The sequence below is a fragment of the Trachymyrmex septentrionalis genome, unplaced genomic scaffold (assembly GCF_001594115.1).
Source record: "Trachymyrmex septentrionalis isolate Tsep2-gDNA-1 unplaced genomic scaffold, Tsep1.0 scaffold60, whole genome shotgun sequence".
Lineage (NCBI taxonomy): Eukaryota > Metazoa > Arthropoda > Insecta > Hymenoptera > Formicidae > Trachymyrmex > Trachymyrmex septentrionalis.
The window spans coordinates 4,556,063-4,567,816 of NW_017305779.1; the positions used below are offsets into that span (position 1 = coordinate 4,556,063).

The following is an 11,754-nucleotide window of genomic DNA, read 5'->3' on the forward strand; positions in this document are numbered from 1 at the left end:
ACCTCATTATCATGAGGAGTGACGTCAGAGTCCCCGCCTTTCAGATTCCTCTCGAGCGGAATTCCACCGTTAACACAGCCAGCCGCCGAGGAGCAGCCTGAGGCGGCGAGCGACGGTGACGGCGACGGTGTCGTGGTGTTGCCCTCGCACGGGTGCATCGATCAGGTGCACTTGGCGTACCATCACCACCACCACCACCACCATCAATCACCGGCAGCAATTCTCACCTTCTTCCTTATTTATTTTTGATTGATTGATTTATTTACTTTCTTCCCTCGTTCTCTCTCGACGCACTCGCGACACACGAATCTATTTTTCCGCGCCGCGCCGCACAGTCTCCCGGATTTTCGAATCTTGCGGCACGATCTTCCCGCTCGTTTCCTTCGAAACTCTCTTTCAAACACAACAGAGGACAATTATGGAGAACAAACAAAAACAGAACACCTTTCAAAATTTCCCGGGCACTCGTGTTATCCTTCACACGAACGACGAACGACGAACGAAAATGATCGCGACGACGAAGACACCTTGTATCGTCACACGTTTCTTTATCCCTCCGGATAGTATTGGAGCATCCTTCTATCCCTTCCCTTGGGAATGACACCTTCAAGGTCCAGCCAGTTTGCAGTATTCACATGAACGGCACGCGCTCGAGTCAGCAACTGCTGGCGCGCTACACGCACCGGTAATCGACAATTGACAATCGTCCGATAATCCGACTGACGCAGGGATTCACAGCAGGCTCGACGGCCGCTCTCCGGCGGCAAACACTATAGCGACGTCGTGACTGCAACTGCGGGTCTGCGGCTGTCTGTTACTCTGTGATCGGCAGCGGCGGCGGCGGCGGCGGCAACGGCGGCGGCGGCGGCAACGACGACGACGACGACGGTGGCGGAGGCGGAACGGCCCGCGACCCGTTTCGAGCGACGCGCATTCAGCGCGTTCAGCGCCGGCTCCGTGCACCACCGTACACCAGCGAACGACGTTTCACCGTGTTCTCTTTTCCTCCTTGCATTAGCCGCCGCTGTAATGCTAATGCCGAGCAGCGGATCTTGACGTTTTTCGCACGCAGGAATGTGGGAACTCGACGCTGCCCTCGCTCTCGCCTCTCAACGCGCATGAGAGAGGAGTCTCCCTCTCTTTCTCTCTTTTACCGTTTTCTTTCTCCTTTTTCTTTCCCTCCCGTAAGTCGTACTCTCGCGTTCCCGTTTGACTTGGCACTCGCGATCGACGATGACGGCGGCGAGGACGATACCGCGAACTGTCCGCTGCTACAATCTCTCGGTCGGATCGGTGAAACAGAGACGAGTCTCTTACCTTTCGTACCTTCACAGTCTGGGAATAACTTCTCGTTCTCTGCGCACGATGTGTCCCAGGTTTTTCGCGTTTCGCACACGACGGATAATTTTCTCGTTTCCGACGATACTACCACCTCGCGTCACAGCTACGAGCATGCCGAGTGTTTCAGACATGCCACTGGACGTTTATGCCGTGCGCGCCGCCTGGCAATATCTCTCTCTCTCTCTCTCTCTCTCTCTCTCTCACTCACTCATTCAGTCATTCGTCTTTCTCTTTCTCCCGCTCGGGTTCTATCTCTTCCCCTCTACTACCCTTTCATCCGTATTCACCGCAAAGAACATAGCTGTCTCCCACCAGCGTTGTCGTGACGTGTTGTCTTAACTCGTCCAACTCGTGACGTCCGTCCTCGTCGCTCACTCGATTGTCCCTTCCACCCGCTTGGTGGAACACCGATTTCTCGACCGCATAGCTATCCTCGGTCCTCGTCGCTCTCGTACCGGCGCCAATTGTGCTGTCTCTTTTGAAACTCTGCCGGTAGTCCTTTCATATGTGTCGGCTGATCATCGCGCGAGCGCGCGCACACACGAGAGCCAGCGGTAATAAACAAGCGTATTTGCCCTTTCATATACCTCACATATTTGCCGCTATGTCGCAAAAATGGCACCACCGTACAATACATCGTGGGTGCAGGTGCACTGTGGTTAGATTCGTTGTGTTGGTTAAAGTTTTGTAAAATTTTTGCACTTGAAATCAGATAAAAATATGTATTCGTATTACGAAAAGAGAGAAAGCGAAGATGCCGAGTGCAAAAAGTGCAAGCAACGCGAGCAGATTTATTGACTACGGTCGATTTGGACGCTTACGCGCTTTAAGCGCTTGTAATCATCATTCTGTCTTTATCATTCATTGGACGTAAAATAAGAATAGAAGTACCTGAAAAGTGTTGAAAGCGTACAAATCGATCGCAGCCATTGTTTCAAACAAGTGTATGGGGCGCGAAATTGTATACATTTGAGCTGCATTCGCTTTGATGTCACAGCGTTTGTATCTATTGTCCTTGTTTAATATTTAACAAACAAGAATGAAACGAAGCTTAAAGTGAGCACCAAAACGAACACAGCCTTGATGAGATATGCGAAATGAAAAGAGATATGCAGACTTTCTTCCCTTTCTTAATGTTTCTACTAATATAGAAGATTAACTTCAATTTTGACTTAACTTTTTTTAAATTATAAAGCCTTAAGAAATTTCGATCTTCGGTTCGAAATCTCGGACAGTAAAAGAATTAACAAATCTGCACATTTGAATAATTTGATCTCATATATAATCAATGCGATTGATTAATTCTTTTTCCATTCGAGATTTCTAGAATCGTGGACACAAAGCTTTATATTCGTTTCTATCAATGTAGGTTATTTTTAACCTACTTGGTTCAATTATAATTCTTCATCTGTTTTCAGTTTTAAGAATTAAAAAAGTAAAGAATATAAAACTGAGAAAAATCAATCTACATTGGTAAAAACAGCGAAGGTGTGTGTACGTGTGTATGTGTAAGAATTAATTTTAAAAAAATGAAGACTAAATTAAACAGATTAAAATTAGTCTACGTTAACTAATAGAAACAGTCATTATAGCCGAACAGGGTCCGAAAATCTTTTAAAAGAAAAATAAAACATCTTTGAATCATCTGTATTGACAGATTGTAATGACCGTAGAAATCTGCTCCCTTCCTCTGCTGAAAAAAAACGTGTCATATTTTTGAACGATGTATGATCGTTACAAGCTTTTACCTCATCTCTCTCTCTCTCTCTCAAGTTCTTCAACAGTCGCGTACATGCTGTTTGCGTTTCAACTGCCATGCGCACAAGAGAAGTGCAGAGCTAGCATTTAACTTACGAGGCTTCGGTGGAGTGCAACGGACTATCCCGGACCGAAACCCGGAGCAGACGAGATCAGACGAGATCACCTCGCATGCGCAATTGTCGCCGCGAAGCGAACGCCACGAAAGCGTATTGCGAATGATTGCGAATTTGACGTGCTTGTCCGATGACTCCGTCATCTACGACCCACGTGACCGTCGTATAAACACACGAACACGCACATATATGCATGCGTGTACGGAATATGATGTGGAACATATGTTGACGTAAGCTTACGCCTCGAACGTTGAAAAAGTTGAATTCTTCGATTCGCGACAAGGTACTTAAACGTTAAGATCTGCCGAACGTGTGCGCAAGATTTCTCGCCTTTTCCAGGGAAAAGGCCCGTTATACGTAGAGATGGCGACGTCCGAAAGCGACGCCGACTTTGAAAGCGCTGACGAGGAATTGGGTCGCGGGGTCTTCGTTAAGAGAAACATCCGGGCGACAGTCTATCGAACGACGGTTGACTCCGAGTCAGACGATGATGCTGAATATGTTCAACATGCGCCTTGCGATATCATCAACTGGCAGAGCAGGTCTGAGACTTTCCGAATGACGCCAGATGTGTTGACTCGAAAGACCTTGGTCGATAATAAGGATGATAAGATAGATAGTAATGTCAAAGTTGAAAGTGATACATGTACTGCCAAGTCGATTGATTGTGTAGAAAAAGCTTCTAACGAACGAGAGACTACGTCCCCCGTTGAGTCAAGAAAATCCTCATCAACCTCTACGATATCAGTAAAGGACAAAGAATCTATGGTAGAGAGTAATAAGATCTTGGAATCAGATGTCATGTCCGAAGTAGAAGCTACAAAAACCAAGTTGGATAACAAGAAAATTTCCCAAACAAAGCAACAAGGTACAACTGCTCGCCAGTTGGATACAAAAAAATTAGGAACTAGACTTACAAAGGATAAGATCGATGAACCTTGCGTCAATATAGCTACAGAACTGGAAGATGCAGCCAAGTATTCAAATAAGAAATCCTTATTGTTTGTGGGCAAAAATACAGAATGTAAATCAGAAGAAAAATCAAAAACTCAAGTAACAGGTAATCAATTTAGATCATCAAGTGATTTGTCGGAAATAGACATGCCAGAAGAATTAAAGTCAAATAAAAAATTTAAAGAAGTTTTTCAGCCTGAAGGTTGGGAAGGACTTGGAGATGACGTCGAATTGCCTGATGAATTGACAGAAGAGAAATTACAGCCTATGTTACAGAGGCTCTCCTTGGCAGACAAACAAGATAGCAAAGATGAAGATTCTTTAGGAAGCTGGGGCGATTGGGGAAATTGGGGTGTAACTTCGTTAATCAATACAGCTACCGCAAGTGTATCTACTCTAACTAGTCATGTGTCTCAAGGACTTATACTTTTGGAAGGTACAATAGTACAGGATCCTACAGAATTGGAAAGGATAAAGCAGAATGCAGTTTCTGAACCTGATGGTATAATATTTAATGTAAATTCTATATAGCACTATGATTTTTGTATATATGCTTAATAACATAATAATTTTTTCTTATTTTTATATATTTATAACATTCTATTTTTGCACTGAATATATCAATCATACGAAAATAAACAGTTAACATATAACGTATATAATTGTATCTTTGCTAATTTGTATTAATAGATTCACAGCCGGAGATCCAGGAACAAGATAGTCAATCGTTCAGTTCGTTCGGATTTGGGAATTTGATATCAGGAGTGTCTTCAATTACAAAATTAGTTGAATCCACCGGCAGCAAAGTTATGACGGGTGGTTTAGATACGTTGGAGGCTATCGGAAAGAAAACAATGGAGGTATTACAAGAAGGTGATCCAGGATTTAAGAAAAAAAGGGCCTTTTTCATGAATGAACCGGAGAAACCAAACTTGTCACAAATTCTCAGAGAAGCGAAGGAAAAAGCCGAAACGGAAGAGAAAACAATCGAGGGGCGCGAATTAGTGAGGAAGGTGCATTATGAGAGTTTATTCGACGATTATCAGGGACTTGTTCACTTAGAAGCTCTGGAAATGTTATCAAAACAGAGCAATATGAAAATTCAACAATATTTAATCGAGCTGGATACAAACGACTTGACATCTGTGCAAGAAACATTAGAAGAAATCAAGGAACTTTGTGATTTAGGTGATGAAGATGACGATGAGGATAAAAATGATAAAGATTTGAAAAGCAGATTAAAGAACGCTTGTCACGATCTTGGTGTTGATATTACTTATGAAAAATTATATGATGTAAGAAAATATATACCTATCAAAATCAAAAGACTTCTGTTCATTATGACGAAAACAATTCTGTATTTTCAGGTTTGGACAGAAACGGAAAATTATCTTGCATCATCCACAACGCATACAGATCAGGAGATTTTTCAGAATGCTATATCGACATTGGCACAGTTTACAGCACTCTCCGTAGAGAGATTTCATAAGACGGCAGAATTGTTGTTAATCAAAGAACGTCGCAGTACAGTGAACGAAGCAGATGCCTTGGTACAACTCACCAATGTTCTATCTAATCAGATTAGCTTACTGGCCAATTCATTTTGCGATACGTTACATCGATTTGCCGAGACTACGAAAAAACCAGATAACATCAATGCGAATATAACAACAATTTTCTTAGAAGTAAGTAGTTGGTTGAATAATTCAAGTATCATGATGATTGTAATATTAAAAACTTTTTTTTCACACAGGCTGCAAATGCAAATTCATATATTCAAGATGCCTTTAGACTTCTTATTCCTATTCTACAAGTTGGTACAATCTAATAAATAATTATTAAATATATTTAAAAAAAACCCTTTTATACTTTATATTTAACGATATCATCTAGATTAAATATAATTTCCAATAAGCATAAAGCATAATATTATCTCCTTTTCTCATTTCGTAAACATTGTCCATTTTATCTTTCAAGTATCTATATTCGAGAAAGGGACCAATATTTATTGTTAATTCCATTAACAATATATTATTTAGATCTTTTAACTGAATGTATTGTTTGCCATTGTTGATTTTTGCAGTATTTCACGTTGTCATCAAATATAAGATAGTTACAGATATATACATATGACAATACATGTACACATTTACATTGGGATCTATATTAGACAGGTTTTAATAGAAAATTGTTTTAATGCATTTGTGCACTAGTAATGCACACACACACACACACACACACACACACGCACACACACACACACACACACACACACACACACACACACATATATATATATGTATAATTACAAAATAACTAAACTTTAGACATTTAATAATATAAAAGTATGGTTGATAAATGTAAGAATACGGAATATCTGTAACATAAGGTACAAATTCCAATAAAGATTACACTATGTATATATTGACAACACATGTAAAAAAAAGATAAGAATATCACAATGATTAATAATGATCAATATAAAAATACTTTTGCTTTAACACGGTCATTCAACGTTAACAATCTGGTAGAGGAGACTTTACAACGTGTATTGAAGATAACAATTTGTGTGTTACAAAATAATGGTTCGAAACGAATGATCAATGTTTCCCTCGTTTATTACCAACGGGAGGTTTTTGGAGTTGAAAGTTTGAGCTGGTTCCATTTACTGGCAATGGTGAAGTCAAATTAATTGGCGCGTTAAAATTTAAACTTGCTGTTGGCGGTTTCATAGATGAGCCTATAGCAATATTAGTAGCAGATGGTACTGGTGTTGAACTTTCCCAAACTGTAACAATATATATATTAACATTGTTACTTTTAATTCACTTGAAAGTGCTGTAAAGAAACATGTGTAATAGCTAAAGCCACGGAGTAATATCTCTTTTACCATTGAAAAGATAAGACAGTGTTCACATATTTTTGAGATGATAATTATATTTCAAAACATTAGCCAATTTTATCATATTAATACTATTTATTATTAAATATATAATTGATGTTTTTATATTAATGGACATTCTTGTTACATCTATCATAAAAATATTTGTATCTACATTTATAGTTTTTTTTTACCCTTAAATTTCCACTTTAAAATCGGTTGAAAATTGCATGGGATGTGTATTTTAACATCTCTATATATCCTGCAAAATTTTGTTTGACTCCGTGACGAATGCGACAATATTTTTTGAATAGTATCCATATTCGCAAGCATTACTGCACAACATTGGCAAAGCCAAAAGCACTCAAAGCACATTTATAGAAGGCATTATCGTCTGTTAAGAAAGCATGATTTTGAAATTGAATCTTTTAATAGCATCTCAATGCAAAGTATATAAAAGATCAACAATATTATAATTATCTATATAAATTAATTAGTTACTTGATAAGAGATTTATATACAGGCAAAGAAGCGCGTTACCCTTTTTCCATCGCGACAATAACAAAAAGAAACTGAAATTAAAAAAATGAATACCTCAATAATTAAATTACAGCCCCTATTTTTTTTCCTGAAAGGCAAAATCAAAGTCAAATAAGATAAAAACAAAAGATGACTGTATCTTTTGTTAAATAATAAGGAAGAAAAGAAGAAAAAGAAAGTAGACAGGCTAAATAATTGCACGTTAATTCTATTTAGTAATAAACGTCGTTATATGTTAGTATGTTCTACCTCATAACTAGATCCAGGCAAGACCTGAAGGTAGGAAATCTTTAGGGGGCGGTTAAAATCATCTTTTTTTTTTAAGGAATCTTTTTACTTAGCATAAGGATAATTAAATTACAAAATGATCAACAGTAAGGCTTATTTACCTAAAGGGTTTCGTGTTTCGTAACTCGTTGGCCGATTTGAGTTTAATGTCGTCGATGATAAAAAGTTTTTATTTCCTGTAAGCATTAATCTCGTTTTTCAAAATTTACAATATTCGAAATAATTTGAAATACATGTAATATTACCTGGTCCAAAAGGAGTGGGACCACTTGTGATTTTACCAATGCTGCTTCGATTAGATTTATTGTTCACCTTGATACTGTCGAAAACATTGGTGTTATCTTTCAACAAGTATTTCCTGAAATTGAGATACTGTTCCTTCTGTTGTTGTACTTTAGCATGCACACTTTGCAATCGGCCAGCTACTGCGACTAAAGACTCGTGAAGCTTACTCATGGTCGCTGTCAATTCTAATGACAAAGCAATATATCACTAACAATTATCCCTCATTTATCCAAATTTAATGAAAGAATAGATTGTACCTTGTGGGGTTAAAGTTCTCGGTGCCATCATGGTTTGTATATGTTTCTCAGTTGTCTCAATTTGTGATCTGAACAACATCAAATCTTGTTCGAAACTTTCAGCTAATTCCGTGAAGAATTGTACGGGCATATTATTTTCATATTGCAAGCCAGCCGGAGTATCGTGTGTTCTTTGAGCTATTTCAGCGCTCTGCAACGCTCTAGCAGTGTCCTGCTTCAGCTTATCAGCTGAAGAACGATCTCGTTGCACTGAGCCAGATAACGTGGACAACATTTCCATTAGGGACGCTGTATCTTCCGCACATCGATTTAATGGTCTTGCCGAACCTCTTGCAATATCAGAAGATAGGCCTTTTTGCATTTTTACAAATTCCCTGTAAAGTACAAGTTACTGCATTACATGCATACCTTGTATATTAAAATAATTTATCTGTCTATATATGAGTCAATTATTTTCTATAGGATTCATTTTATTTATAATTACTTGAATTTATCTATAGTTTGCATAAGCTCATTTGGCAATAGATTCTCTTTGGCTGCTGTTGAACTACTATTTCCTTGAGAAAGACCCTTATTATTAACAGAAACATCTAAACCACCAAGTCCTTTACTAGTAGTTGTAGTAGTAAGAATGGTCGTTGGCTTCGAACCTAATAAAGTGCCTCCAGTTCCAGATCCAAATAAGGGAGCTGCATATAATTTATGATAATCAATCATAATAAAAAACTTGTATATCAACTATTAGAATAGTTGATTAACAACAATATATATTTCACTGGTTTTAAGAATGAACCAATCAAAATGTCAATAACAATCATAATTTATCAGTGTCAAAATCAACGCTGTAATTGTATTACACAGTAATCGCAAAAAGATGGATAATAAAAAGTCTAATATATAAATAAAAATAATAGAGTATAAAGTATACATACTGTTGGTAGTAGCTGTACCAAAAGTTAAACTTCCCGTTGCTGGTGTATTAGATGTGGCACCAAAAGTTAAAGTGTTCGTTGTAGCTGGTGTACCAAAACTGAGACTCGTGAATAAGGGTGTGGATGTTGTAGGGGTAGGAAATAAACTAGGAGCAGTAGTCATTGTAGTAGCTGTGTTAGATCCTAGAAGGAGATTACTGCTTTGTGCTGGTGTAGAGGTTGCTGGAGTACCAAATCCGAAATTGAGACCTATAGAAGTCGTTGGAGTAGACAGGGCGCCAAACGTTAATGTGCCAGATGTTGTGGTAGGGACGCCGAACGACGTGTTGGCCAAACCAAAGCCTGTCGCTGGTCTAAATAACAAGAACAAGAGTTTACAATTAAACATCAAGTTTTTCTTCCCTTTTGCGAGAAATAAATTTATAGTTTCAATTTGCAATAAATATGCATTAAATAAAAAAAGAACTTTACGTTATTATTTATTAAAGCTATAATAATTTTTTACTGTTTGGAGGTTAATGTTAACGACTATAGTTTACTTTTGCGCCGCAAATCCAAAACCTGTGTTAGCAGAGGTGACCGCTGGACTTCCGAACGTAAACGCCATTTCTTCACACGTCGAGTAAATAAATATAAATATATCACACGCGATAAATAATTTATTTATAATATTATGTAAACACACCGCGAACGTAACAAATTCCTTTTCTTGTATTCAATCGGAGCATGTGCAGAGCGCAACTCTCTTGATTTTATGTTGGCCAAAATGGAGTGCACATGCGTGAAAAAGTAAGTTACCTAGCGTTGCCACGGTTACCACTTAAACTTCTTTCTCTTTTCATCCTTTTTTCACTCTGTTAAAATTTCTCGCAAAACTCACTAGATTTAGTCACATCGCAATCCAACGAATTCATTGACTAACATTAAAGGTGCAGACAAAGAGTTGCGCTACTGTATATATTGTGCTATGGCTATACGTAAGTTTTGAATAACCGCGCATTATGGAGCCAAATAAATAAATATAAAAGTTATATTATATTTTTATATTATATTTTATTTTATTATATCAATATTATTTTATTTATTTATTTTATTTTATTTTATTAATATTTTATTATATTATGTTATATTATATTTTTATATTTATATTAAAAACGTATTTATTATGCGTTTTTATATAAAATTAATAAATCTGAAATACTTTTTTTCAATACAGTACGTTTTCAATCATTACGCATGCGTGCTTTTAATTGATACATAAAGTATGCTCTACGCGACGTCAACATCTAGTTGCCATATTGGTTTTCATGACGCGACATATTAGAGCGCATTGGGCATGTTGAAGCGTGCAATGCAAACAAACCTTAAGACTCTAGATACAATGTAATTAGAGTTGGTGAATGAGGCCTTAAATGGAAAGTACCCAATAGTTGTAGACGAGGCTTAAACTATAGAAAATTGACCAATCATTAATTGATTATTTTCTTCATATTCGTTTCTGATAGGTCAATTTTCTACGACTTAAGCCCTCACAATATATTTTTTCTTCTTTCCTTTAGAGCGAATAGAAAGAAAGAAAAGAGATGAATTATGCAAAAAATTTTGCTAATAAGAACATCTATTAATTATAATTTTGAATTAATCAAAGTTGCCTTTATACAAATGAATTCGGTAAACGTGTAGTACTCCAAATTTCAATTGACCGCTAGCGGCGCTAGCGCGCACGCGTTAACGAGCAGTTCAGCTGTTGCGAACAATGGCGACGTTTCGACGGACGATGTGACGTTTCGACAGGCTAAATGTTCCCGCTACGCTGCCTAGACGTGGTTGCACATAAACGCGTATCAGTTCGCGGACGCTGAGACCAGGTCCACGATACGTGGCCCTGGTTATCTCGTTCTCTCCTTTTTTCTATCTTTCGGTAGGTCCTCGTCGCTTGCGATGGCTGCGGTAAATGCAAATGCGCTGTCCAGTGACATAAGCCGTAGGAATCCCCAGGACGAGTATGAACTTATACAGAGGATAGGCAGTGGGACCTACGGCGATGTCTATAAGGTCGGTATTTTCTTAGGCTTGACCTTCCCGTCAATGTCCATGCCAAGGCGCCAATTATCGTATTTCTTCTCTACAGGCTAAACGTCTCTCTATGAATGATCTCGCGGCGATTAAGGTTATCAAACTGGAGCCAGGTGAGTGAATGTTCACAGAATGTCCAATATCATATGGTCATCATAATCGACTGCTCTATTCAACTATTTGTCAATTTTTTGCTTTGTACAAAATATTCTTTTTGTAAAATGTCTGCAATTTTTCATGCAAGTCATGTGAGATAATATGAAAGTGTAAATGATATAAAACATTTGTATATATTCTGATGTTTAGATTATCTGTTTGTATATACT

General features: G+C 38.0%; 4 protein-coding genes across 9 annotated transcripts in view; 3 read left to right on the forward strand and 1 right to left on the reverse strand.

Moving 5' to 3' along the window:
• The first annotated feature begins 1,956 nt into the window (after positions 1-1,956).
• LOC108752390 lies at positions 1,957-3,576 on the forward strand. Its single transcript, XM_018493192.1, has 3 exons — positions 1,957-1,999; positions 3,115-3,445; positions 3,555-3,576. The coding sequence occupies exons 1-3, from the start codon at positions 1,957-1,959 to the stop codon at positions 3,574-3,576; spliced, it is 396 nt and encodes a 131-aa protein (XP_018348694.1).
• Positions 3,292-5,997, forward strand: LOC108752391 (protein FAM114A2). The gene is made up of 5 exons (XM_018493193.1): positions 3,292-4,275; positions 4,354-4,671; positions 4,860-5,464; positions 5,537-5,854; positions 5,923-5,997. The coding sequence occupies exons 1-5, from the start codon at positions 3,579-3,581 to the stop codon at positions 5,995-5,997; spliced, it is 2,013 nt and encodes a 670-aa protein (XP_018348695.1). The 5' UTR covers positions 3,292-3,578.
• Positions 5,998-6,547: 550 nt separating this feature from the next.
• Positions 6,548-10,094, reverse strand: LOC108752445 (probable nucleoporin Nup58). Of its 3 annotated transcripts, none has more exons than XM_018493261.1 (8): positions 9,892-10,094; positions 9,353-9,705; positions 8,905-9,109; positions 8,421-8,794; positions 8,124-8,348; positions 7,980-8,054; positions 7,840-7,863; positions 6,883-6,957 (listed from the first exon to the last, which is right to left on the reverse strand). In XM_018493261.1, exons 1-7 carry the CDS (start codon positions 9,957-9,959, stop codon positions 7,847-7,849), a joined length of 1,317 nt encoding a protein of 438 aa, XP_018348763.1. In that variant the 5' UTR covers positions 9,960-10,094; the 3' UTR covers positions 6,883-6,957; positions 7,840-7,846. The 3 variants fall into 3 exon arrangements, with proteins under 3 accessions (XP_018348761.1, XP_018348763.1, XP_018348762.1); XM_018493260.1 differs by lacking the exon at positions 7,840-7,863 and adding an exon at positions 7,645-7,678 and having other exon boundaries at positions 6,885-6,957; XM_018493259.1 differs by lacking the exon at positions 7,840-7,863 and having other exon boundaries at positions 6,548-6,957.
• A 984-nt stretch (positions 10,095-11,078) lies between these two features.
• LOC108752426 (mitogen-activated protein kinase kinase kinase kinase 5) overlaps positions 11,079-11,754 on the forward strand; it is a 10,313-nt gene continuing 9,637 nt past the window's right edge. For all 4 annotated transcript variants that reach the window (XM_018493225.1, XM_018493226.1, XM_018493230.1 and 1 more), the window contains exons 1-2: positions 11,079-11,407; positions 11,484-11,541. In XM_018493225.1, the coding sequence (XP_018348727.1) occupies positions 11,294-11,407; positions 11,484-11,541 (172 nt within the window). In that variant the 5' untranslated portion in view covers positions 11,079-11,293. The remainder of the gene's footprint in view (positions 11,408-11,483; positions 11,542-11,754) is intronic.